The sequence below is a fragment of the Ostrea edulis genome, chromosome 8 (assembly GCF_947568905.1).
Source record: "Ostrea edulis chromosome 8, xbOstEdul1.1, whole genome shotgun sequence".
Taxonomy (NCBI): Eukaryota; Metazoa; Mollusca; class Bivalvia; order Ostreida; family Ostreidae; genus Ostrea; species Ostrea edulis.
The window spans coordinates 12,815,826-12,840,938 of record NC_079171.1 but is presented as its reverse complement, the minus strand read 5'-3'; the positions used below and the strand labels follow the sequence as shown (position 1 = coordinate 12,840,938).

At 33.8% G+C, this 25,113-nt stretch overlaps 1 protein-coding gene and 1 long non-coding RNA gene across 2 annotated transcripts in view; both read left to right on the top strand.

Annotated features, from left to right (window-relative positions):
- The window catches only part of LOC125661841 (leucine-rich repeat and immunoglobulin-like domain-containing nogo receptor-interacting protein 4), a 35,012-nt gene extending 16,525 nt beyond the window's left edge, over positions 1-18,487 (top strand). The window contains exons 4-7 of the mRNA XM_056146917.1: positions 283-354; positions 7,149-7,220; positions 16,985-17,056; positions 17,762-18,487. Of these exons, the coding sequence (XP_056002892.1) occupies positions 283-354; positions 7,149-7,220; positions 16,985-17,056; positions 17,762-17,909 (364 nt within the window). The 3' untranslated portion in view covers positions 17,910-18,487. The remainder of the gene's footprint in view (positions 1-282; positions 355-7,148; positions 7,221-16,984; positions 17,057-17,761) is intronic.
- Positions 18,488-19,390: 903 nt separating this feature from the next.
- LOC130049417 (uncharacterized) lies at positions 19,391-21,395 on the top strand. Its single transcript, XR_008797899.1, has 2 exons — positions 19,391-20,920; positions 21,035-21,395. It is a non-coding gene; the product is annotated as an uncharacterized LOC130049417 (long non-coding RNA).
- Positions 21,396-25,113: the final 3,718 nt, after the last annotated feature.

The following is a 25,113-nucleotide window of genomic DNA, read 5'->3' as shown; positions in this document are numbered from 1 at the left end:
ATTGCCATATATATGACAATTTGATATTTGTTTTTCAGGAAAGTTTAGACTATGTTCTGCTCATGATATGAGACGCCGTTTTCTGAACCAGGTTTCGATCTGTTTTCTGAAACATGCTTACTAAATTTGGGGCAGATTATGTCAAAAATATGTAAAAAAAAAAAAATATATATATTGCACTTAGTGAAGCAAGCATGACATTTGGTATGCATACTTCCCATACATAATTCTGCAACTTAATTCAATAAATGTATACTAAAACCCATTGCTTTCTTTCTTTAGTGACATGGGATGGAATGGAATAACAACAATGGGGAATGGCACATTTCTTGGATTGACCAGCTTACAGACACTGTGAGTATGTTTATCATGGAAATGAAAACTCAGGAATGGTTCATTTTGTATGGATTGAGAGAGTTAATTGAATACCTTAATACGAAATAGCATAAACTTATTGAATGAGATTGAATGAATAAAGTTAAGATAACGACACAGATTCAAACGTAAATTACACTTCGTGATTATAGTTCTATATACCTCCCAGAATATCATACTTTGTCACCCAATCATACGAATGACACATGTAGCTGCACAATCATTAACGCAAATTTTATCGCCAGATGCCGCTAGCAAAATCACTTTGTTTAGCCTTACTGGATTGTTTTAGGTTTAAAAAGGAATACGCATGATAAAACCAGAATGGAAAAGGGATTTTATAAATTGCTTTTCTGCTTCGCATACTTACCGAATATTATATTTCCGCATTAGACATATTAAAATAAAAGTATGTACTATATATATTTCTGTTTTTAGTGAACTTGAAGTGATTTAAAATAAGATACATTACACAACAAATATGTTTTGATTTCAGTTGGCAAAACTTGTAACAACATTTTCTTTGTGAGGATCATAATTACAACTGTGTATTAAACGAACTTGGCATTTCTTCCACTATTGGTAACCGTACCTATATTCCAACTGCCCTTTCAAAAGACGAAAACCTTCAAATCGATACTTAAGTTTTAGATACATTTAATATCCAAGCCAATGGGTCGGATAGATATTGGCTACCGTACTTATACCTTTAATTAGTAGAGAAAAACTGTTTTTAAGAACGTGGAATGTTATCGAAGAAATAAGAAAATTCCAGAAATCGTGTCAAATACTATCAGTGGTTGGGATATAAATATGAATCAAATAAGTGGAAATGAACGATGCACTTTATATTGATTAACGATTCAACAATACTATATTGGGCTACTTTAGGAAGTCAGCATTTACAGTCAGTATTTACGATTGTTTCTGATTCCCCATTAACTAAAGAGCATTACTTTAGGTTTACTATTATTGAAAATATTGAACTTTGTTAGGCTTAAAAGCGGCAGTAATGATTAAATCAAAATGAGAAATTGATTTGATAAATTACTTTTCTACTTGTCATCCTGACTAGGGATGCTAAAATAATGTTATTGTTTTGTTTCTGTATAGCTAACTGTGGTTATCTTGTTGAATCATCAAATGTAGAACATCCTCTGGTCACCATTTCTATCAGGTCTACTCAGGATTAGTTGAATAAAGCTTTCTGACTATGTTCGAATCATGCGATGAAACGGCTTCTTCTAAGCCAGGTTTACAATTTAATGTTCCTAAAAATGTGTTGTTTTCAAAATCTGGCGTGACAGTAGTTTGCCATGCGGACAATATACGATTGCAGTCAACGTATGTGTAGCACTATATTTGTGTATAACACTCAACAATTATCATTATATTTGTATTCCGCGGGCATCCGAATTAGAATAGGTCCTCAGTACCCATTGCTTGTCGTAAGAGGCGACTAAATGAGGTGATTCTTCGGAGGAGACCGTGAAAAAATGAGACCCCGCTTCAGAGCAGGTATGTTGTGAGAAGGGTTCTTCCCGCTCAAAAGCCATAAACATGGAGTATAGTCCTAAATATTGCAGCCTTTCACTGGCAATGGTGACGTCTCCATATGAGTGGGCTATTCTCGGATAGATTGTTAAAGAATAAACGACCAATCAATACACTATAAAACTTGTGATTTTAAATTGTAATCTCCCACCAGAATTGTGGTATATTTTGCGTATTCAAACAAGGTGTAAGTCAAATGAGGATTTTCAAAAAGCCCAACGAACGTTTATTGAATTTATCACAAAACAAGAACCACGAATACCCTAATGTAGTCATGCGATTTTGAGTAAAGAAGAAAATGTATTAATTCAAAATTCCATCATGATTTAGAATAGCTTATACCTTCTTCTTTATAAATGTATGCAGATAGAAATTAAAACATACAGATGTGTTTTTTCTTTCTCCAAAAAGAGCATAATTTCAAAAAAATATTCACCACATATGAGTCTTAATTAATATGATAGTTAATTGATCAAGTGCCTAGGAGGTGTACACATGTACATATCTTGCCAATCGGTTGCTGATGTGATAGAAGAACTATCGATACCGCAAAAGTTAGCCATGAATATGGCAATTTGACGGTTATACTTCAGGAAAATTTAGACTATACTATGTTGATGATATGAGATGGAGTTTTCTGAGCCAGGTTTCGATCTGTGTTCTGAGCTAGCTGTGGTCAAATCTTGCTTAGATATCAAATGTACAACACTCCTTACTCGCTATTCCTGTCATGTGCACTACGTCTTAATTGATTAGGAATAGGTAAAGATGAAAAAATGTAAACTAAAGAATAAGTAGCCAAAATCTATCCTGTCAAGAACATTCACCAACACTTCTAAATCCGGTATTTGAGAGTGTGCCATTTATTAAAATGACCATTGCTATTCTTTATCTATCATAGCAGCTGTAATGTGTTTAGTGGAAACCTCTATATTAAACTGACGATGTCACCAACTTTGACGTTAGTTTTGACGTTTTGAAAAAAAATGTCGACATTAAGGGCGACTCAAATTCACATCACTGAATTTCATGTGACATTTGCGTTATCACCAATGTAATTCTTCACGAATCGAAACACAATGGAATTCATCGGTTTTTGTTTTTAATTGGCATACACAATATTCCACGAACCTTGATGGTAAAACATCATAAATATATATTCTCAATATTATATGCGTGGTATTTGAAGCAAAATGCCATTTCATTGGCATACTTCGGGAAAAAAGGCAGTGTTTCTGAGAAACTAGAAACATAACTTCAAAGAGGAAATTATTATGAAAAGGTTACGAAGATCAGTGGTAGAGCATTCTCTCCGTAACAGCTCATGCTATGGCCACGTCGAACCTGAGATGTAGAGATAAACGTACATATGCTCTACGTCAAAAGTGAAAACCACAGGTCTTTCAGATAGACACGTGTTGCCACACCGAGTGTGTCCAGGGGATAATGTTAGCCTCACTCTTCATTTTGTATTCTTTTTAGAAATTATGCAAATTGATCACTATTCGATATATTCGGCTTTTCTTGACCTTAAAAAGGGAAGTCTGCGTCACAGCAGGCTTTGGCACGTTAAAACTTTTATGCTATAGCTTTGAGTGCTAAGCATAGGTTTTATATGTGGTGCTTCACATACAGCTGACGACCTCTCATTTTGTGTAAAAAGTTCTCAAAAGGACATAATTTAAACAAAGAAAACATGAAATACTTCATGTCAAAATACTCCCCCCTCTTTCTCTATCTACCTCTCTCTCTCTCTCTCTCTCTCTCTCTCTCTCTCTCTCTCTCTCTCATAAATATATACCATGCCTCAAAAGACCTCCTCTCATACACATAGTCACACACACTCTCACTCACCATTATCAGTCTTAGCTGTCACAAAAAACGTATATGTGTTTGGGACTGTACGACTCATGTACACCCCCAACACTTGCTTGACGCAATTCAGTGTCATTGTGGATTGATCGAAATGCAGTTTGCTCGTATTACTATAAATAGAATGAAATTGATCTATATTTTGGTCTCACGATTGACTCACTTTAGACTGTGTATCAAAATATAGTATCATTGTTGGAAAGTTTTCACCCCTCTTCTGAAATAATTCTCTGTTTTTGCCTGTTTCTCTCTGAGACAAGCACTTAAATCTATTGATTCATTTATGGATATTTGTATTGAAAGTGAGTTCTAGAAACACATGTAAAACGATTGCGTAAATGTGAACTTAATCTGGAACGTTAAATTGATGATGCATCTTTCCGTGCGAATTCACCGGTGTTCAGGTCGTAGGACATTAAAATATTACCATGTCTATATAATTTCCCACCCTTCACAATATGTGTTTTTGAAATGAGGATATGACAGTTATAAGAAATGATTTCATGAACACGCAAGTTAATCAGCATAATATTTGACGTCATATGACGTTACAATTTCTTTACGTTGAAGTTTCTAATATTTTTACAGATGTGTCCCAAAAATTGTCCTAAAACATTAAATAACGTGATATCAACATCAATTTGGTATTTTTGTGAACAGAAAATGATACATAATAAAATTCTAGGAAAAACTAAAAATATGAACATTTGACCGTAGGGGCCCTTTTCTCATGACGCCAGTCATATTTGATTTTGAACCGATTGAAGGACTTAGAATTATTAAGATTAATTATATTGAGTTTACAAGAACAAAATAAAAAAACCTTTTTTTTTTCTTTCGAATTCACATGTATAAATTATACACGACATAGCTTTGGACGAAACATCGAGCTCTACGATGTTTTCTCCATCAAACTATGGATATAGGTCTAACGTCAACACCAGTTTTTTTTAAATTAATTGTAATTCAGCAGCCATGGTAGCTAGTGTCGCTTGACTCGCTCGTCCGCATGCTTTTTTTTTTCAAGGAAATTATTTGTCATGTATATTGTGACTTTTGCAACTTTTCACTTTTCGCACTTCTGCTTGTCGCATACAATATGTTGTCATATTGTTTACATTAATCATCATTTCTACAGCAATGTTAAGTTATCCAAATCTCATAAAGTTAGTAAAATTGATTTTAGAAATACAATAGATAGAGATATAAAGCAGACTATGAACAAATTTAGATAAAAATGCTTGGGGGAATTTAAAATTCCAAGTATAATTAATATTTGAACAAAATTGTCTTCGTCATATAGGTGGCGAGGATATTTATCGCAAAAAAGTAATCGATTATTACAGCATCAAAGTACATCGGATGTTTTCCAGCAAGATTCAGGAAAATATGTGCCTAGTCTCACACTGTAATAGTGAATATCAACAAACTATCATCATCTTTCACTTGTTTACGCTTGGTTGGCTTTCTTTTTCTGACTGCCTAGATGCATATTACACACATGTAGGGGTGGTTTCGATGACTTATATAATTTCAAAATTACCTTGGTGCGTATAGAATATACGGAAGGTGAATATGACGAACATTGGTCAATCTCATAATTCCTATCAGAAAAACAAAATAGATATTTGGGCCAACACGAATCCTTGGACGTACGAAAGGTGAGGTCAGAAGTCTAGGCGGAGTAAGCATCCCCTGTCCACCAGTCACACCCACCGTGATCTCTATATCTTGATTAGGTTAACAAAGTTATCGGTAATCATAATCAGTTTGCCAAGAACGGTCTAACAATCGGTATGAAACACGCAGACAACATTTGACCAAATGATAGATTTTATTGTCAACCTGGATAGTTATAAAAGTCATGAAATATATGCAATGCATGTGAAATGGGAAAGTGTTAAATACTCTTTAGCATGAAATGTCATATGGCAGAAAGTTGTTCAAAAGATGTTAAGACATGACACTTCGTTGCGGTTATTAATTAAGACAAATAAGATAACATTCCCCCCCGATACAACGTTGTGGTTTGTCTTTTTTTGAATTTTGATGTCATATAGTATATCTGTATAACAGTTCGATTTTTTGTGTGGAACTTTTATCTACATTGCGTCCGTTGCTAAATTTATAATAAATTGGCGGCAATTATGTGATCATTGTCCCACATATCCTTAAAAGGTGAAGAAAACGAACAGTGATCAATCTCATAACTCGATACAAGAATTGGAGTTGAGCAGACATGGATCCCTGCATATACTAGGTCGGATCATATTATACCTAGGAGGAGTAAGCAAATCCCGTTGACCAATCTTTGGTGTGATGGAGGAAGTATTTGTAACACAACCAGTGTTGTAAAAACGCGAATTCTTATATGAGAAGTAAGCATTTCATGAAGTCGTAAAAAGCACAGCTAGCATTTAGAAGTATCATTGAGAATTATATTAAGTGTATATGAGGGACCCAATCTATATTGTGTGGCATTTGAACAATATTACTTTCACAAACTATATTGTCGTTGTAACAATCTATTTCTTCAATACAACCCATCACTGGGCCAAACCTGTCATGTCAAACTTATACGATACCATTCCCATGCACCAGATGCGCATTTCGCCAAATAATGGCTGATACCGATTGCTAGGCCGTTCTTGGCACACTCATTTGACTAGGAATAACTCCGATTACCTGATAAGGATATAGGGCTCACGGCGGGTGTGACCGTTCGACAGAGGATGTTTACTCCCCCTCGGCACCTGATCTCACCTGTGCTGTATATAGGGATCCGAGTTTGCCGAACTATTTTTTATTGATAGGTCCTTTAATATCGTTTATCGTTTTATCCACCTTTCATGCAAAAGTTAGGAATAAAACGGATTAAGAAATGTATGCTATGAATTGTTTTTCTGCTTGTCATCCTGAATAGGGTGACGAAATCATGGTTTTATTGTGTTTTTGTAGTGCTAACTCTGGTTATGAGTGTCAAATCTTGTTTGAATATCAAATGCACAACATATCTTGTTCGTTATTACTATACTATGTATTAAGTGTTAGCTTATTAGGAAGATATTCTTACAAAACACTGCTGATATTGCCATATGTTTGATATTTGTGTTTCGGGAAAGTTTAGACTATGTTCTGTTCATCATATGAGACACCGTTTTCTGAGCCAGGTTTCGATCTGTTTTCTGAAACATACTTACTAAATTTGGGGCAGATTGTGTCAAAAATATGTAAACATATTGCACTTAGTGATGCAAACATGACATTTGGCATGTATGCTTCCCTTGCATCATCCTGCAACTTAATTCAATAAATGTAAACTAAAACCCATTGTTTTCTCTCTTTAGTGACTTGCAAGGGAATGGTATAACAACAATAGGGAATGGCCCATTTGTTGGATTGACCAGCTTACAGACACTGTGAGTATGTTTATCATGAAAATGAAAATTCAGGAATTGTTCATTTTGTATGGATTGAGAGAGTTAATTGAATACCTAAAGACGAAATAGCATAAACTTATTGAATGAGATTGAATGATAAAGGTTAAGATTAGGACACAAATTCAAACGTAAATTACAATATGAGACTATAGCTCTATATACGTCCCAGAATACCACACTTTATCACCAAATCATACGAATGACACATGTAGCTGCACGATCATTAACGCAAATTTTATCGCAAGATGGCGCTAGCAAAATTACTTTGTTTAACCTTACTGGATTGTTTTAGGCTTAAAAATCAATACTCATGATTAACACAGAATGGAAAAAGGATTTTATAAATTGCTTCCTTTCTTCTCACGCTTACCGAATATTTGATTTCCGCATTAGACATATTTAAATAAAAGTATGTACTATATATATTCTGTGTTTAGTGAACATGAAGTGATTTAAAATTAGATGCGTTACACGAAGAATAATCTTTGGTTTCAGTTGGCAAAGCTTGTAACAACATTTTCTTTGTGAGGATCATAGTTACAACTGTGTATTAAACGAACTTGGCATTACTCCCATTTTTGATAATCGTATCTATACTCCAAATGCCCTTTCAAAAGACGAAAACCTTCAAAATCATACTTCAGTTTTAGACACATTTAATATCCAAGCCAATGGGTCGGATAAATATGAGTTGCCGTACCTCTACCTTTCATTAGTAGCGACAAAGTGTTTTTTTAAGAACGTGGAATGTTATCTTATTCTTAGACGAATTTGACTCCACTTTTTGGCACACTGTTTTCCCCTATAATATCTCTAAAACGTCATTGTTATTTCGTATTTAAAGCATTTCGTTTGAGCATCACTGAAGAGACATTATCTGTCGAAATGCGCATCTATTGCATCAAAATTGGTACTGTATAAGTTTAACATCTAAGAAATAAGAAAATTCCAGAAATCGTACCAAATACTATTATTATTTGGGCATATGAATAGCAATGAAATCAGTGGAAACGAACGAGCCACTTTATATTGAGTAGCAATGCCACAATACTATTTTGGCTTACTTTAGGAAGTCAGAATTAACAATCAACATTTAAAAATGTTTCTAATTCCCCAGAAACTAAAGAACATTATTTTAGGTTTAGTTTACCAGTATTGAAATTAGTGAAATGTGTTAGGCTTAAGAACGGTAGTCATGATTAAACGGAATTGAGAAATTGATTTGATGAATTACTTTTCTACTTGTCATCCTGACTAGGGATGCTAAAATAATGGTTTTCTTGTGTTTCTGTATAGCCAACGGTGGTTATCTTGTTGACTCATCAAATGTACAACATCCTTTGGTCGCCATTTCTATCAGGTCTACTCAGGATTAGTTGAATGTAAAACTTATACAGTCCACCAGCAGAAGTCTCGACCCAGGGGTCATAATGTAAAACTTATACGGTGCCAATTTTGATGCACCAGATGCGCATTTCGACAAATAATGTGTCTTCAGTGATGCTCAACCGAAATGTTTGAAATCCGAAATAACTATGAAGTTTTAGATCTAAATATAGCCAAAAACAGCGTCCCAAACAAGTGGAACCAAATTCGTCCAAGGATAAGAGCTATGCATGAGGGAGAACATCCTTAATTTTGAAATGAATTTCTAAATTTTATAACAGCAATTAAATATGCATCCGTATTTTCAAGCTAGTAACGAAGTACTTAGCTAGTGGGCTGTAGAGACCCTCGAGGACTAACAGTCCACCAGTAGAGGCCTCGACCCAAGGGTCATAATGTAAAACTTATACGGTACCAATTTTGATGCACCAGATGCGCATTTCGACAAATAATGTTTCTTTAGTGATGCTCAACCGAAATGTTTGAAATCCGAAATAACTATGAAGTTTTAGATCTAAATATAGCCAAAACAGCGTCCCAAACAAGTGGAGCCAAATTCGTCCAAGGATAAGAGCTATGCATGGGGGAGAGAATCCTTAATTTTGAAATGAATTTCTAAATTTTGTAACAACAATTAAATACACATCCGTATTTTCAAGCTAGTAACGAAGTACTTAGCTACTGGGCTGTAGAGACCCTCGACGACTAACAGTCCACCAGCAGAGGCCTCAACCCAGGGGTCATAATGTAAAACTTATACGGTACCAATTTTGATGCACCAGATGCGCATTTCGACAAATATTGTCTCTTCAGTGATGCTCAACCGAAATGTTTGAAATCAGAAATAACTATGAAGTTTTAGATCTAAATATAGCCAAAAACAGCGTGCCAAACAAGTGGAGCCAATTTCGTCCAAGGATGAGAGCTATGCATGAATACAGAGTTCTGGCTATGTTCTAATCATGGGATAAAACGGCGTTTTCTAAGCCAGGTTTACAATGTAATATTTCGAAAAATGTGCTACGTTATCAAAATTTGGTGTTACAGTAATTTGTCATGCAAATGGGCAGCATACTATTTGTGTTTAACACTCGACAATTATTACCCTATTTGTATTCTGCGGGTATCCGAATTGAATAGGTCCTCAGTACCCATTGCTTGTCGTAAGAGGCGACTAAATGGTGCGATTCTTCGACTGAGACAATACAAATTGAGACCCTGTGTCACATCAAGTGTGGTATGAGAAAGGTCCCACCCCACTCAAAAGTTATAAGCACCGAGTATAGGCCTAACTTTTGCAGTCCTTCACCGACAATGATGACGTCTCCATCAGAGGGAAATATTCTCGGATAAGATGTTAAACAATATACAATCAATCAATAAGATATCAAACTAGTGATTTTAAGTTGTAATCTCACATCAAAATTGTGGTACGTTATGCAGATTTTCAAAAAGTCCAAAAAAAAACAACAACAACAAAACGTTTATTAGATAAAAAAAGAAACAAACAAGAAACACGAATACCCGAATGTGGTCATGCGATTTTGACTAAAGTAGTAAATGTTATAATTCCAAAATATCATCATGGTATTGAATAGCTTACACCTTCTTTATAAATCCAGTGTGTTTTCCGCAACAAGCAATGCATATAGAAATTAAAACATGCAGGTGTTTTTTTCTGTCTCCAAAACAGCATAATTTCCAACAATATGTACCAAATATGAGTCTTACTCCCAGGTGTAGATAAAAAACAATTGATGGAATTTAAACTATTTGATTAAAATAGCATAAAAATTAATATTTTTATGGGGGTGGTGGTATATATATATATATATATATATATATATATATATATATATATATATATATATATATATTTATGGGGGTCGAAACATGTGAGTATATATTAATTTTTACTTTTTATGTTCTGCAAATAACCTGAATTTTACACTCTATGCACATATTCTAAATATGTATCCAAGTTATAAAGACTAGTTCATTGTAAATTGCTTAACCCCCCCCCCCCCCTTGAGGATCTTCCAACTCATAAGTTTAATACAAATAGTAATATTTAAAAAATAGTATATGTTGGATTATTACATTGTCCTTTTGTTTTTACAAAACCAATATTTATTCAATATTGATTAAACTTGATTATTTCAACCAATATCATCAAAACAAAACCGGATTCACGCCTTCGTCGGAAAATATTAACAACTGTGATGGAGAAACTTCAAACGTACTGTGCGACTACATATGCCAGAAGTGGTGTAAATCAAATTTGGACTCTACAAAATTCTAGACAACTTTTAGTAAACTTGAAATCGCAGATTTTTTCCCAAATCAATAACATTTAAACCTATGACTTTTCAACACTATACGCGACCATTCCTCACGATAAATTAAAGACTAAACTTTTTGATATCGTAGACAGTTGCTTCTTCAACAACAATGGAAAACGCAAATATTCATATCTACTAATCAGTCATTCAAAAACTTACGTTGTTAAACACCACTCTGATTCGACGCACAGATACTCTGAAGATGAAATTAGAAAAAAATATGCTAGAGTCTTTCATTGGTAATATCTCCGTTGTCTTTGGTGATCGAGTCATCCAACAGTATGTTAGAATTCCCATGGGCACGAATTGTGCTCCTTTGTTAGCTGAGATGTTTCTATATTCATATGAAGCATAATTTATTCAAAAACTTCTACATGCGAAGAAAAAAATATCTTGCTCTGACGTTCAATTCGACTCCTAGATATATCGATGACGTTTTGTCTATTAACAATGACATCTTTCATTCATATGCGATTTGATATATCCCTGTGAGCTCGAAATAAAGGACACCACAGAGTCGTCCACTTCTGATTCATACTTAGATATTTTATTCAAAGTAGACATTAACAGCAAATTGACAAGTCAATTGCATGACAAACGGGATTATTTTCACCTACATATGGTGTTTATATATCTCAACTGATTTGATAAGCAATACAAAAAGGATATTTGGGCAAACGCGGACACCTGGACAAACAGGAGGTGGGATCAGGTGCCTAGGAGTGGTAAGCATTCCTGTCGACCTGTCACATCCGTCGTGGGTCCAATATTGATAAAATATTTGGAGTTATCTGTAGTCAAAACCAGTGTGCCAAGAACTACCTAACAATCGGTACGAAATACGCCAGACATAATTTTCCCAAATGACAGGTTTATTGACGAACGGACTTCTAGTCAACTCGGTCACTGGTTAACTCGTCATTTGGTTAATTCTGCACTTAATGAATTCGGTACTTGGTTAATTCGGCACTTAATGGATTCGGCACTTGCTTTATGAATTTAAGACTAATGTGCATACTGCACATTATGTGTCAAATATTTCTAATGATCTATGTCGACCATCAAATTTGCGAAATGCTAATTTCAATCGAAATTGTTCAAACCCTTGTTTGCATAGGGGGATTTGATAAGTTCATCATAACTACAGTTATTTGATCTGAAGAGTTGGATCACGTCTCGTTGACAGGCGTGGGATATCAGATTAAACTCGTCGCTTCGAGTCTTGTGTGATATGATTACCGGCGCCTGTCAACTCGACGCGATCCAATTCTTCGTATCAATTTACTGTAGTAATAATGTATATTTATCACATATTAAGAATTCACTTCAGAGTGTAAAACATGAGCATAAGTAAAAATTATGAATAAATACATATACATATACATGATGTTTATTTTGTTCAATTTGTTTACGAATAATGCCCTACTTGATGCAACCAATAATTACATTCTTTGTCTCGTTTTCAACGAGTGTTGACAAAATGTAGGGCTTGCCGCTCAATATGGTTTAGCTTTTTCATCTGTATGACAACAACTAGCTATATTTCCAATCCATTGTATCCCAAAATTCGATCGATGATCTTGAGATATTCTCGAAATCTTAATGTGCTATTTTCCACGGCAATATTACAATTCTAAACAATGGAAAAATTGCCCCCGACATTTCCAAATATTTACCATACGTTCCATGAAGTCGTTCAAAACATCATGTCAGTTGCAAGTGGTAAGATACACCCCTCCTGCATTCATATATTTGTAATACATGACATTCACTAAACGCAGTGTTCGAAGTCCACTGAAATAGTGTATACTACTCCAACTAATACAATCTGTGATACACATCGCGTCAGCTCACCATCTTCCAGTTCTGGAATGAATAGCGGCATTACGGGGATTGCTCTTCCAAGCATTATCATAATTGGTAATATTGTTTTCTTTCATTTATGGTATATGTATCTACTATTTATATTTTTTCATTGACTTTATAATATAAAACTTACACAGTACCAATTTTGATGTACCAGCTATTCATTCACATTACAATTTGATGTTACCTATAAAATAAAACCATATGGATTATGTTTACATAAAATCATAATTTAGTAATAGTTCTTTCTTTCATTTATGGTGTATGTATGTTGTGTTCATATTTTGTCATTGACTTTATAATGTAAAACTCATACGGTCCCAATTTCCACACGTGGAAGTTCCATCTCCAAACGCGCTGCATCAGGTGTGAATGTCACGGACCCTCAGAATTGACCTGAAAAACGGATGTCCCGTGTCACAGTAAGTGTGACATGATAAAGAACCCTCACTGCGCAATAGCCGTAAACGTAGAACATAGGGTTGAATTTGAAGCCCTTCAAAAGCATAGGTGACGTCTCCATATGAATAAAAATTCTCGAGAGGGACATTCAACACTATACAATCAATCAATGAATGTACTTGCACTACAATATGAAAATGCTCATTGTGAAAGAAACACGTGGGAGGAGGGGCGTAACTGTTTGTGCTTGTTTTTAACGTCTCAATATGAGTGAAATATTCTCAAGATGGACGTTAATTAAAAACTTGCCAGAAATTATATTTGATTTTGAACCGATTGAAGGACTTGGAATTATCATTATTAATTATATTAAGTTACCGAGAACAAAATTACAAAACAAACCCAACATTTTTTTTTCTTTCGAATTCACATGCATACATTATACACGAAATAGCTTTGGACGAACCATCGAGTTCTACAATTCCTTTTCCTTCAAACTATGGAGATAGATACAATGTCAATAATGGTTTCTAATTTAATTGCAGTTCAGCAGTCATGTTAGCTAGTGTCGCTTGACTCCCTAGTTTCGATGATTTTTTTTTCCAATGAATTTATTTGTCATATTCGTTGTGACTTTTGCAGCTTGTCCCTCTTCGCACGTCTGCTTCTCGCATACGCAACTAGGTTAAGGCCTTCCATAGTAAAATACACAATAATCATGGTGTGAAATTGCACCTCAAACTCACAGGCATCATTACACTTGTTACGGTGAAACACCGAAATGATACTATCGATATATTGGACATGACTGAACTACCATAAATTCCCCTCATTGTAATTTTCCGTGACGTCAGTTGAATATCACGTAACACTTTATTTTTAGAAAACAGGAAGATGCCCTAATTGTGAACAGAAGTTCAGGTTCTTGCTGGTATTCAGTTGAATTTTTACTGATATACTCAGAAAAAATAAAAATCCTTAACTTGAAAAGTGTTGGGGCCAAATGCATACTGAAACTGAACATGCTATAATTTAAGAACATATCAACAGTCATCAGCGAATTATCGGGGTTGTCCACATTCTTATACATACCATACCGTTAATATACAATACAAAACTTGGTCCCTGCACTTTTCAAACGCATAAATATATCTAGATTATATAGCAAACAATTCATATTATTTTTTTTTATAGCAGATGAACCTGAACTTTGCCACTGTTTCTGTAGTATAAAATTATTTATGTACATGAGGGATTTTTTAAACGCATCAGTAATTCAGGTTAGTGGCGATTGCAAGGTCACAATATAATATGAATATCACCTTTGTGCATACTATATATTAAAAAGGGAGAATGATTTGATATCATAAAGGAATAATATAAATAATGATTTGACAAGCTATGCTTTAACAGTACTTAATAACGACAAAATATAATGACACTTTCCTCGTGATACAATATCAGAACATGTACTCTGTGAGGTACTTTTGCATTGTGACGTCATATGGTGCGAAGTGCACAGAGGTACATTTATAACAGCACTGTGGTTTTTCTCGGATATCCTTAATTCAGCTGCGTACATCACGGTGTCAAATTGTTTACACTAATTACCATTTCCACAGCAGTGTTAAGTTATCCGAATTTCATAAAGTTAGTAAAATTGATTTTAAAAATACAATATATAGAGATATAAAGGAGACTATCAAAAAATTATATAAAAATGCTTGGGGGAAATTAAACATTCCTAGCATCATTAATATTTGAAGAAAAGGGTCGATCTGCATCATATCGGTAGCGATGGTATTTATCGGAAAAAAAAGAAGATTAATTATAACAGCATGTTTCCCAGCGAGACTCGGAAAATTATGTACCTTGATCTAGTCTCACACCGTAATAGTAAATATCAACAACCTCTCATCATCTTTAAATTGTTTACGCTTGATTGAATTTCTTTTCTGACTGCTTAGATACATATTACATACATGTAGGAGCGGTTTTTATGACTAATATAATATCAAAATTACCTTGGCGCATATAGAATATATGGATGGTGAATATGACGAACATTTGGTCAATCTCATAAATCCTATAAGGGAAACAAAATAGATAGTTGGGCAAACACGAACCCTTAAACGTACCAAAGGTGAGATCAGAAGTCTAGGCGGAGTAAGAATCCCCTGTCGACCGGTCATACCCGCCGTGAACTCTATATATAGGTTAACGAAGTTATCTGTAATGATAACCAGTGTGCCAAGAACGGCCTAACAATCGGTATGAAACACGCAGACAACATTTGACCCAATGATAGATTGTATTGTCAAACTAGATAACTATAAAGATCAAAGAATATATATAATGCATATGAAAAGGGAGCCTGTTACACACTGTATATCATATATATCATGAAATATCAATGATCATTAGACAGAAATGTTATCAAAAGATTTACACACATTACACTTCGTTGTGGTAATAAATTAAGACAAAATAAAATGACAGTTTCCCCTTGATACAACGTTGTGACTTTTTTTTTATTCTGATGTCATATAATATGTCTGTATAACAATTTGATTTTTTTCTATAATAAATTGGCAGCCATTATGTAATCATTGTCCCGGATATATTTAAAAGGTGAAGATAACAAACAGTGATCATTCTCGGAACTCGATAAAAGAAAGGGAGTTGGGCAAATATTGATCCCTGAATATACCAGTTCGGATCAGACTGTACCTAGGAGGAATAATCATCTCCCGTTGACCGGTCATTAATGTGATGGAGGAAGTATTAGTAACACAGGCGTTGTTGTAAAAACGCGTATTTTCATATGATAAGTAAGCATTTCATGAAGTCGTAAAAAGCAGGGCTAGCATTTAGAAGTATCATTGGGAATTACATTAGCGTATATGAACGATCCTATCTATATTGTGTAGCATTTGAACAATATTACTTCCGCAAACTCTATGGTCGTTATAACGATCTAGTTCTTCAATACAACCTATCATTGGGTCAAACGTTGTCTGAAATGTTTCATACCGATTGCTATGCTGTTCTTCGCACACTGATTTTGACTAGGGATAACTCCAATTACCTGATCGGGATATATGGCTCACGGCGGGTGTGACCGTTCGACAGAGGATTCTTACTCCTCCTAGGTACCTGATGCCGCCTGTGCTGTGTCCAGGGATCCGTGTTTGCCCAACTATTTATTTTATATTGCTTTTAGGATTAATGAGATTGATCACTGTTCGTTATCTCCACCTTTCATACAAAAGTTAGAAGTAAAACGGATTATGAAATGTATGTTATGAATTGTTTCTCTGCTTGTCATCCTGAATAGGGTGACGAAATAATGGTTTTGTTGTGTTTTTGTAGTGCTATCAGTGTCAGATCTTGTTTAAATATCAAATGCACAACATATCTTATTCGCTATTTTTATGATATGTACTAAGTTTCAGTTGATTAGGAAGATATTCTTAGAAAACACTGCTGGTATTGCCATATGGATGACATTTTGCTATATGTGTTTCAGGAAAGTTCTAACTATGTTTAGTTCATGATATGAGACGCCGTTTTCTGAACCAGGTTTCGATATGTTTTCTGAAACACGCTTACTAAATGTGTCAAAAATATGTAGAAATATCGCACTTAGTGATACAAGCCAGATAGTCGGCTTACATATTTCTCAAACATCATTTTGCAACTTAATTCAATAAATGTATACTAAAGCCCATTAGTTTCGTTCTATAGTGACTTGAGATGGAATGGAATAACAACAATGGGGAATGGCACATTTCTAGGATTGACCAGCTTACAGACACTGTAAGTATGTTTATCATGGAATTGAAAACTCAGCAATGGTTAATTTTCTATGGATTGAGAGATTTGATTGAATACCAAGAGATGAAATAGCGTAAACTGATAGAATGAGTTTGACTGATAAAGCTTAAGATAACGACGCAAATTCAAACGTACATTAAAATTCGAGACTATAGTTCTATATACCTCCTAGAATATCACACTTTGTCATCCAGTCATACGAATGAATGACACCTGTAGCTGCATAATCATTAACGCAAATTGTATTGCCGGATGGCGCTGGCAAAATCACTTTGTTTAGCCCTACTGGATTGTTTTAGGCTTGAAAAGGAATACGCATGATTAAACCAGAATGGAAAAGGGATTTTATAAATTGCTTTTCTGCTTCTCACACTTAACGAATATTTGATTTCCGCATTAGACATATTAAACACAAAAGTATGTACTATATATATTTAGTGGTTTAGCAATATTCATGGTTAAAGCAGAATGAGAAAGTTTCAGTTCATTGGGAAGATATTCTTATAAAACACTGCTGATATTGTCATATAGATGACAATTTGAGGTTAGTGTTTCAGGAAAGTTTAGACTATGTTCCGTTCATGATATTAGACATTGTTTTCTAAGCCAGATTTTGATGAAAAATACTTACTAAATCTGCAATTCAATAGATGTATGCTGCTAAAGCTCATTATTATCTTTCTTTAGTGACTTGTATGAGAATGCTATAACCACGGTAGAGAATGGTGCATTTATTGGATTAACCAGCTTACAGACACTGCAAGTATATTTTATCATGGAAATTAGAACTCATCAATGGTCCATTCAGTATGCATTAAAAGACTTGATTGAATAGGTAAAGATGAAAGAATGTAAACTAAAGAACAACGTACGGTTTTAGCCAAAACCCACCCTGTCAAAAAATCCACCAAAATACTAAATCCGGTATTTGAGAATGTGTCATTTATGAAAATGACCATTGCTAGTCTTTATCTACTATAGCAGCTGTAATATATTTAACGGAAACCTCTATAGTAAACTGACGATGTCACCAACGTTGACGTTCATTTTGACGTAATATTCGATAGCTTTCCTCAAGCGATGTTTTGCGTAGGAAAATAAAAATTGTATCGCATAAAGAATTTTAATTCTTAATAAATGTGAAATTATTGGTTTTTGTACTGATTTGAATGGATGGTAAATTGAATTGAAAGTACATTAGATATGGAGCACAGGGGCAAAAACTGCAGGTATTCGCAGTAAGCTTTTCTCGTGCGGACATATAATACTCCGAACATCAAATTAAAAAAAACATTTATATACCGGTGACAGCGATTTTTTTTATTTATGTCTCCAACTCCTTTATGTGGCGTATTTTTAGAAAAAAATATATACTTACATTTGCTAGAGACTTGCATTAATTCGAAAAAAAAATGTCGACTGTAAGGATGACTCAAATTCACATCACTGAATTTTATGTGAGGTTCGCGTTATCACCAATGTAATTATTCACGAATCGAAACACAATGGAATCCATCGGTATTTAATTTTAATTGGCATACGCAATATGCCATGAACGTTAATGGGAAAACATTAAAATATATATCCTCAATATTATATGCGTGGTATTTGGAGCAAACTGTCATTTAAATGGTATACTTAGGAGAGAGAAAAAAAAACCCACAGTGTTTTTGAGAAACTAGAAACACAACTTTAGAAGGGAAATAATTATGAAAAGGTTACGGAGATCAGTGGCATATCATTCGCTCCGTAAACGGTAGGTATTGCGAGTTCGAACCTAGGTCATACCATGGCCACGACGAACCTGAGACGTAGAAATAGGCGTATATAAGATATTCGACAAAAGTGAGGATCACGGGTCTTTCAGATCGACACCTGATGCCACATCGAGTGTGTCCAGGGGTTCACGTTTGCCCTACCATTCATTTTGTATTCTTTATAGATATTATGTCCATTGATCACTATTTGATATCTTCCGCTTTTCATGACCTTAAAAAGAGAGACCTTTCCTAGTGAATTGTCTAGGAATAAGATAACCACGGTAGAGGATGGTACATCTCTTAGATTGACCAGCTTACAAACACTGTAAGTATGTCTGTAATTGAAATTAGAACTCAGCAATAACCCACTCTGTATGCATTGAGATAATTGATTCAATAGGTAAAGATGCAATAATGTAAACTGAATTAATGATATTTAATGATGAAAGGTGAAAATAACGAACGGTGATCGCTCTCTTAAATCTTACAAGTCATATAGAGAAGTTGTTGAAATATAAACCCCATGAAAATTCCAAAGGTGGGCTCATGTGCTTAGAAGGAGAAGAACATAAGAGTCATCCGGTCGATGATGTGATGGAGGAAGTGTCACTAACGCAATATTTATAACTTTTGAAATATGTTAGGAAGTAACAAATAAAGTCAACTTTGTTTAGGATAGAGAAAAAAAAACTAAAATAATTTGATAAAATATGACAAAGAACGATATATTTAGATGTGTGCGTTTCTTTAAAGGAAAGGTATAACACCAATAAGCTATGTTACAATCCATGCTTGCTTATCGATTGCGTATCAATAGCCGTGTTTCGAGTTCCTCCGGAACACCCGGGATTTTTCGTATTTAGCCACGCCGGTCACGTGATATGAGCAAAATGTTCCACAGGGGTACTTCCGGTTAATTTTGTTTACACTGGTAACAAAATTGTTTTTGACAAAATATAGATTTTGCGGCACAAATTGTCGCAAATCAGAAAAAGGATAGCAAGGGATATATATTTACTTAGGAAGATGTCAAAGTTTACCTTTTCCCAAACTCGGGGAAAGCGTTCACGCAGAGGAAACGATGGCGTCATTTGTGTAGAAAACTACGGGCAGCTGAGATTGAGTGCGATTATTACATTCCATGAAAGCTGAACAACAAAGAAACATAATTGTTCTAGCCAGTTTGCTTATATGAAGTTTTAGGAAAACGAAGAGGTTTGTACCGACTCTTTAAAAATATAATATAGACTGTGCAAAATCTTGTCAATCTTAAGAATAGGTATACTTGTACCCTCATCCACATCTGAGCAGTGTATGTATTTTACAACGGTGTTCATGTGACATTAAATAGAGAATTTCAATTATGAACTCATGGTTCAGGCTCATAAAAATTATGCAGGAATTTCACAAGGGAGTGAGAGGGGGAGGGGGCATATATAATATCTGCCAATTAAATAAAATATGAGAACACCAGATAATATATTCCTACGGATCTATTCTAGAATTTGCATGATCATTTATTCAAGCTCCATACCGATGGTTCATTCACTGCAAAATTTTGAATTGTATCAAAGAACATTGATCTTTTCTTCAACTTTTAATACCAATCAAGCACAGGCAATATGAATCGCTTGGGGTCGAATTTACTCAACTTTTAATACTAATCAAGCACAGGCAATATGCATCGCTTGGGGTCGAATTTAATATTAAAGAATACTCTTTAATAGTAAATTCGAACACAAGTGATGCATATTGCCTGTTCAATCAAGGTACTTTGTATGTACATCAGATATGCACATTTCCACTCAAACCACTTGTATACAAGGATGAAACCAGTTGAACATGAGCCAGGTTATATATTTGCTCTCCTACCCCTTTGATTCAGTACTGTGTAAGGAAATATACTATTGAGTATACATATTTTTTAAAAAGAATAACAAAGAACAACAATTTTCATTCATATTTTATTCAACATATATATACACAGGTTGATAACAATGGCTGATCTGCATATAATGACTGCTAGTTATTGGCTGGTATGCAGTGAAAGGGAGCTAAAAAGGAGTAAAAAGTTCATATCAGCCAGGTGAGAATTACTTTCTTCTTTTTTGTGTGTTATACATATGTAATTCTTTTCTTTTGCTGCTTCAAATCTTGTGTATTTGAAAATTTTCAGTCTAATATTTTGGCAATGTTATAGGTAGTGTGGCTTAAATAAACCAGTGTTAAGGAATACCCAGTAATGGCATGGCATCATGAGAGTTTGGCATACCGATATTCAGATGATTAATGATGAAACTGAAGACCTCAAGTGAAAGGCATGGAAAATGATCCTTTTCCCATAATGATATACCTGAAAAAGAGGAGGGATGCCACAATATTGATAGTATACTTTTGTCAATTTGAGAAGCAAAGATGTAAAAAAAAAAAATAATAAAAACATAATGCTGAAATTATAATTCATGTATTTGTTAAAAATACTGTTCACTGCACATACATGTATATTTTTTTTTAACTTATTTCGAAATACATGAAGTAATTCATATTAAAACTGTGAATGTATGAGTTTTCATGATTTTTATCAATAAAGCTTACCATATTTATTGTACATATACTGTATCTGATTTCCCCTATACATTGTAGTCATATGAGAGCTTGCTTGCATTCAGAGATTTGACATCATGTATAAAGCCGAGTTAAACAGCTTCAAAATCTACCCAACATCTTTTAAATGAACACAAAAGATTCTTCCTAATTTTTTCTTCTTTTTTTTTTTTTTCAATTTTGTTCATAAATTTATATTTAAGTCAATTCACCTTTTTCAAACTTTTGATGCATATGACGGATTTCCTCTGTATTGTTATATCTATCTGGCCCAGCACAATCTCTATATTTAGCTATATAGTTTTATAAAGCTATTTCAAACAGTTTCATTAAGCTAGTTTCGATTAAATTTCTTAAGTGCAATGACACATAACAATATACATGTACTTTGAACTAACCACAACACTATTCTAGGTATAGATCATATGTCATTTTAAGAATTTTCATGAAAAGAGAATTTCTTTTGTATTGATAACTGTCCACTACCTTGTGTGTGTCGATACTTTGATAAGTATATGATGACTTTACAAGGTGGAATCTGTAACAACTTAATAATCTTAAACATTTGACAATTTTGAATCAAAATTCTTCCTAAGGTTAAGAAGCTTTTTTTTGTTTACAGTGTGTTGTTTTAAGTACAAGGATGAAATATTTTCACTTAGAAATTCAATTTTTATGCTTTACAAATATATTTGATAGAAGATTTGAAATAGTTATATCAAGCAATTTCAATTACCTTTAAAAAGCTATATAGCTTGATTAGCATATTTATATAGCTAATTATACTAGAGATTGTGCTGGAGCAGTCTATGAGCACATGATTGAAATTATGTTGCTGAAAGGAATAATATTACCTTAATCATGATCAGATATATATTTTGTTCAGTGATATAAATATGAGCAGTAATCACAAATACCTACTGGATTGTGAAAAGTCAATAAAATGACTACAATAATCAATAGTCTTGCTAAAAATTCTTCGAATTACATGAGTATATCATTAGAAGTCAAACTCCAAAGACTTAATTTGTAACACAAGTATTAGTTGATAAATAATTATTTTCAAATTAAACAGCATATTGACTATACCCAAATAGATTAATAGAATCCTTCATTAGTACGAGTGTGGGATTTCCCTATCCCACACAAGTAAATAATGAAGGATTATTTTTCTCACATTTTACCTACAGTTTAGTGCATAGATTTATGAGCTATGAGAAAATTTTAAATTATGAAAATCCTCATTTGAACTTCAATGCAAAAACTAATTAGATAGGCAGAAAGATCATACCCAAAAATGGTTTACACTGTAAGTGTAAACTAAAAAACCCAAGGTTGTCCATCAGAAAGTATACTACATTAAAATTTAAAGAAAACAATGCAAATATTTTACTTCACCGTGTAACGTAAATCTTCACCGTGTAACGTAAATCATAGACAATATATGACGTCACAATCAAATGACGTCGCAGCAGTGTGAGACAGAAAAATCTCACATGGGTGTCTCGCATGGGTAAAGTCGATCTCACACTGGTGATAATGTGAGAAAATTTTATCCTCACCCATATGTGGCTATACCATTGCACTCAGAAACCCAGTCTAATTCAATCTAAACTAGCTTTAAATAATAAAGCCATTTCAAATACCTATAATATTATAGCTAATCTATTACTTTTCACTGTGTATTGTCATTATCTATATTTTATATCAATAATTATCAGGTCCAGTCCAAAGACTATTTCTACCTATGTAGCTACTTATAGCTACCTAGGTATTTAAACCTACTCCAGGTAGTTATTTTTACCTACGTTTTCTTTTACTTGCATTTCGTGGCCAAACGCAGAAACGGCGCAACATGGTGTGTACCAAATTTCTTGATTCACTTATACTGACAATGAATACCACAAAAATATTGGACAAAAAATGATTACTTTCAAATTTGCATCAATAACTGCACCCACTTCCATTCTCTAGGAACTTAGGATCAAAGATACATGATAAAAAGTCTAGAATGTTTTACATATCTTTATTAATTTTAAAGTTAACATTCATGCACTCTTACATTAAAAGTTTTTGAGTCGATTTTTCATGCAATTTCCTCTACATTTTCCACCCTCGTAAAGTATTTAAATTTCCACTCCGAATTTTGTCATGCACATGCACAACATGATGCATAAAACGACTGACCTGTTTAAAAGATGTGCCTTCATTATTATTTATTTATATTTTTAAAAACGTGTGAAGGTAGGTAAAAGTAGCTCCTTTAAGTAGCTTTAAATAGCTACGTAGGTAGAAATAGTCTTTGGAATGGACCTGGTTATATATGTTACATGTTTATGTCCATTTTGGCCCTGATTTCGTAACGTAAATTCTATTTCACATTAGCCCTAGACTGTACTGGACCTAATGCCTGCTTTATGAAGCAGTGCACATTGTGCTTTGTTTAATCATATATATATATATATATATATATATATATATATATATATATATATATATATATATATATAAAATGTCGTCATAATTTTCATTTTACCTGTTTGACAGGTTTCAGTGAGTCTAATACGTTGCTTTCCTTTCCCCCTCCGGTTACTAGACAGCTGGGCCTTGTGTGAGTTACACGACATCGTCTTCTTCTGTTCTTGACGAAGTCTTTCGTTGTATTTCGTAGATCAACAGTAGCTTATCAAACGCTCATAAACATTTTTGTACCGCATACACCCCAAACTATTAAATGTGTATTTCAATTTCATGAGGATCGACAAAATTAACCCTAGGCCTAATACATGAAGTGTCGACTGTTGTTAAACAATGGTAAACAACGATAAACCGGAAGTAACCCTGTGGAACATTTTTGACGCAACGTGACTAAACACAGAATACACACTGTGTTCCGGAGTAACTCGAAACACGGCTATTGAATACATGTATATATATATATATATATATATATATATATATATATATATATATATATATAGCACTATATATATATATATATATATATATAAAGCACTAGAATGACCAACGACATGAACAATTTGAATTTTCAAATTTTCGGGACAACCTGTCCCTTCGTCAGGACGTGAAAGGATTACATTATGGAGAAAACACAAATATAATTAACAGTAAGCACTAAAGCTACAATACAAAACTAGCTAAACACTTTTCCAGCGGATTACATGTTGCAGACTTTGTTATTAACTCAAAAAAGAATAACAATCAGTGTGTTTGGTCACCGTGGTATCAGTCGGTAAAGTGTGAAATTAATTAATGGAAAAACTAACTTGGCCGATCATATAATCCAAAAAGAAAAAGTTGATATCACACAGTCAAAATAATTCAATATAAAAGGAGGAATATATACAGTTCCAAAATATATTTAGATCACTAGCGCTTTCTGGATTTTAACATCCATCCTATATATATCATATATAAATTATATTCATTATTAATTTGTATTCATATGAGGATGAATGTTAAAATCCAGAAAGCGCTAGTGATTTAAATATATTTTGGAACTGTATATTTTCCTGCTTTTTTATTGAATTATATATATATATATATATATATATATATATATATATATATATATATATATATCCAGACACTGGTGATATTGTAATATTGATAACTATTTCATGTCTGAGTATCAAGAAAAAATATGGCTGTGAT